Here is a 4,035-nt window from a genome sequence, read left to right on the forward strand (position 1 = left end):
TCCTTCCTTCCTTCCTTCCTTCCTTCCTTCCTTCCTTCCTTCCTTCCTCTCTTTCTCTTAGATGTTTGTTGTGGACAAAATAGAGGGAGATTTTTGTGCCTTGAATGAATTCAGTATCACTGGTTCCACCTATGCCCCTGAAGGAGAAGTGTAAGTACAAATGTGAACCTTAAATAAAGCCAAAACTGTAAACCTGATAGCCTAATCCTATATATATCTAGAGAAAAATAGACTCTGATTGTTTTTAAACCAAAGCCAGTACTTTAGTTTTTACACTAAACTAAATAATGTTTTGCTTCAACTATGGTTTTCTTAAGTTGAAGTAATTGGATTCACTAACACATAATGTATTGGTTATTATGGTTTGAAATTATAATGGCTAGGTTCACACAAAATACTAAATCAAAACCAAACAAATCATATTCTGCCTTAATGTGATATTTATTCAGATGCTTTGATTTCTTAGCTGTTGTTTTGTTTCTCCCATAATTCAAAGCAATAATCTGTGCTCTTTCCAATTATATCTCTCTGCCCCTGCTGAATTAAGCAATTACATGAGTATCCTATCCCAGTGCCTGCAGGCTATGGGGGTCTGGATGGAAAACAACAGGTTTGCTGAATTCTGGCAAGACTGAGTGGCTTTGAGTTTGGGGTCCTGCCAGTTCCAGACTATGCCAACTTTGGTGCTGGATGGGGTGCACTGCCCCAGATAGACCCTGTGCACAATCCGGCATCCTCCTTGACTCACAGCTTGCTTAAAAAGTAGGTGGCATTCATGGCTAGGTGGGCCTTTGCACAGGTTTGTATTGTTGTACCAGTTGAATCTGTTCCTGGATCAGGGGGCTCTGCTCACTGTCACTCATGCCCTAGTTACCTCCCAATTGGATTGTTGTAATGCACTCTACCTGGGGCTGCCCTTGAAGAGTATCCAGAAGCTTCAGCTAGTGCAAAATGCAGTGATGTGGGCAGGGAGGGCCACACAGGATGGTCTCTGTAATACTTGAAACCTGGTTTCTTTAGTACTGCTGCACTGGCTAATTAATATGGGCTTTCCATCAGCAGTTACATGTGTGTCTAGGACAGGACATGTTATATCTCTGCTTCACAGCTGCACTGGTTGCCAATTTGCTTCTGGGTCTGATTCAAGGTCCTGGTTTTGACCTTTAAAGCCCTTCATTGCGTGGGGCTGGGTTATTTGAAGGACCACCATTCCCCAATTACATCTGCCCATCCCATGAGATCTGGCAGAAGAGGCATGCTGCGATTCCCATCTGTTATACTTGGTGGGCCTGAGGAGGCAGGCCTTCTCTGCTGTGTCACCCACCTTCTGGAACATTCTTAGCCCTGAACTGAAGTCAGCTCTATCCTTACTTATTTTTCAGAAGTCTCTTAAGGCCTGGCTATGTCATTATTCCTGCGAGGGTCCCGTACTAATGTAATCTCTTGTGTGCCATATGCTTTTTAAACTTTTAAATAATGACCGTTTCTTACATGTTTACTGCTTTATCTCTTTGTTGTATGTTGCCAGAGTCACTTTTTGTGAGATGGGCGGCCATATAAATGGGCTATATAAATAAAACGAATGCATTTTTTACTTTTTTTGGAACATGCAGATTTAAGAATGATAAACAAGTCAAAACTGGACAATATGATGGTCTTGTTGAACTAGCCACGATTTGTGCCCTTTGCAATGACTCTTCACTGGATTTCAATGAGGTGAATGCTTCTCTTTGGCTTCATCATCCACTTCGCACCAATTGTTCATTAAGAGATATGTGTGACTCTCTTCACCAAAAACTCCAAAATAAAATAAAACCAACAAATTCATCATTAAAATAATAAAACCAGAGGCAAAAAAGGTGAAAATTAAAAAAAACCCTCTTTGGAGTCTAAAAACTCTTAAAAGGCAATATAAAGATTTTGACCTGACATCCAGAGGAATCATACTTAGTACTGGACAATGTTCCAGTAGGAATAAATTCCCAAGTTCTTTAATTTCCTTCTCCAAGTTAGCGTTGGCAGGTTCATTGGAGCTGAGAAAATGACTGTTAAATCTTAAATGTAGGGACGCCTGGAATAAAAGGAGGTCCAAACTTCCTCCTCCCTTTTGCATTTCTGGAGATGTGGTCAGATGTTGAGGGCAGGGAATTTACAGAATTCATTACTGCTGCTTTCTTTTCTCACAGGGCTGATAAAATAGTGCTACATGCACCAGTGGTCATTATTTTAGGCAGTTAATTTAATTTAATTTAATTTAATAATTTAATTTATATACCGCCCTTCTCCCGTAGGACTCAGGGCGGTGCACAGCATATTAAAACAGATACAAACAAAATACATCAAAAAACAAAAAACCCCCATAAAACCAAATTAAAAGCCAAATATTGGAAGCTGTGTGTCAATTAAAATTTTCTTAAAATCATCCCTACCTAANGTAAGGAGATCCGGAATCATCCGGATCTCGGGGGGTAGTTCGTTCCAGAGGGTGGGGGCACCCACAGAGAAGGCCCTCCCCCTGGGGGTCGCCAGCCTACATTGCTTGGCCGACGGCACCCTGAGGAGGCCCGCTCTGTGGGAGCGTACCGGTCTATGGGAGGGAATCTGTGGCAGAAGGCGGTCTCGGAGGTAGCCAGTTAAGACTGGAGACAGCCAGTTTGGTGCATTATTTAAAGATAGGGGTCTAGAACAGAGTTCCCCAACCTTTTGGGGTTGGCGGCCCAGAACAGGGGGGAGGGGAAATAAAGGATGGTCTTGATGGGTGTGAATGCATGTATGTGCATGCACAAACACCCGTTGCTTGCGGGAGTGGGGCCATGAGCATTCGCAGGAGTGGGGCCGCGAACACCCTCAACACTCATGGCGGTGCTCACACAAGTGGGGCTGCAAATGCCTATGACACTCGCGGCGACACTCATGAGAGTGGGGCTGTGCACATGTGAAGACACATGTGCACTGGCTAGCCACTCACACAGCCCGGTGGCCAATAGGTTGGGAATTCCTGGTCTAGAAACCAGGAAACCAGGAGTTCTACTCCTGCCTTAGGCACAAAGCCACCTGGGTGACTCGAGGCCAGTGTCCGCCTTTGGAAGAAGGCAACAGCAAATCACTTCTGAAAAAGTTGCCAAACATTTGCATGGACTTATCCATATAGTTGCCAGGAGTAAAGACTAATCTGAAGGCACAAACAACAGCAACAATACCAGAGACTAGTTATAAGCCTGTAGAACAGCCCTGAGAATGATAAGAGTCTGTTAGTCCTTTGAGGGAGACCAGACTAGAAAAGACAGAGTTACGAATGCTAATTATTTTAATAAATGGTTACAGTAATAGAATATTGCAAGTCTGAATACTTTCTTCCCAACCCTCTTTTTCTTCGTGAGAATTAGAGAAGGTCAAGTCTGAGATGTTTTCTCAAATTACATTAAAGTAATAATTCTTGCTAGGCTGAATCTTGATAATACACCCCACGCATTTCTTGATCACAATTCAGTATACCTAAATCATATCTCTGATTCTTCCCTTTTCCAGTCCAAAGGTGTATTTGAGAAGGTTGGAGAGGCCACTGAAACTGCCCTTACCTGCTTGGTTGAAAAGATGAATGTCTTCAACACAGATGTACGAAATCTCAGCAAGGTGGACCGTGCCAATGCCTGCAACTCAGTAAGTACATTCTCCTTCCAGGAACTGACTGTCATTAGAGTGTCAGGCACAGGGAACCAAGACCGCCGTGATTAACTTCTCAAAGTAGTTTCGAGCTGTCAAATGAAATGGCGGTGCTGAAATGCCGCTCCGAATGAGCATGCCGGTTTCACAGCCATTTCTCTGTTCCCGGTGGGTTTTTTAAAAGCCCCAGATCTCTCGGAGGGAGATTAGAAGCAGAGGCGCCCAGCTGAGCGGCTCAGGACGGCGGTCCGAGCCGCAGAAAGCAGGAAAGCCTAGGAGAAAGCCGGGTGAAGGAGACGGCCCATCATGGCGGCCGTGAAGAAATGGCAGCTGTCTGAAATAGCGGTGAATCAGCGGGACAGTGACTCAACT

General features: G+C 44.0%; 1 protein-coding gene across 1 annotated transcript in view; it reads left to right on the forward strand.

Moving 5' to 3' along the window:
• Positions 1-3,735, forward strand: part of LOC107297017 (sarcoplasmic/endoplasmic reticulum calcium ATPase 1-like) — a 35,115-nt gene extending 31,380 nt beyond the window's left edge. Inside the window, exons 10-12 of the mRNA XM_015826371.1 lie at positions 62-150; positions 1,614-1,716; positions 3,529-3,735. Coding sequence (XP_015681857.1) covers positions 62-150; positions 1,614-1,716; positions 3,529-3,735 — 399 coding nt within the window. The remainder of the gene's footprint in view (positions 1-61; positions 151-1,613; positions 1,717-3,528) is intronic.
• The last annotated feature ends 300 nt before the right edge of the window (positions 3,736-4,035 follow it).

Source organism: Protobothrops mucrosquamatus, unplaced genomic scaffold (assembly GCF_001527695.2).
Source record: "Protobothrops mucrosquamatus isolate PMUCROS unplaced genomic scaffold, P.Mucros_1.0 scaffold3082, whole genome shotgun sequence".
NCBI lineage: Eukaryota > Metazoa > Chordata > Lepidosauria > Squamata > Viperidae > Protobothrops > Protobothrops mucrosquamatus.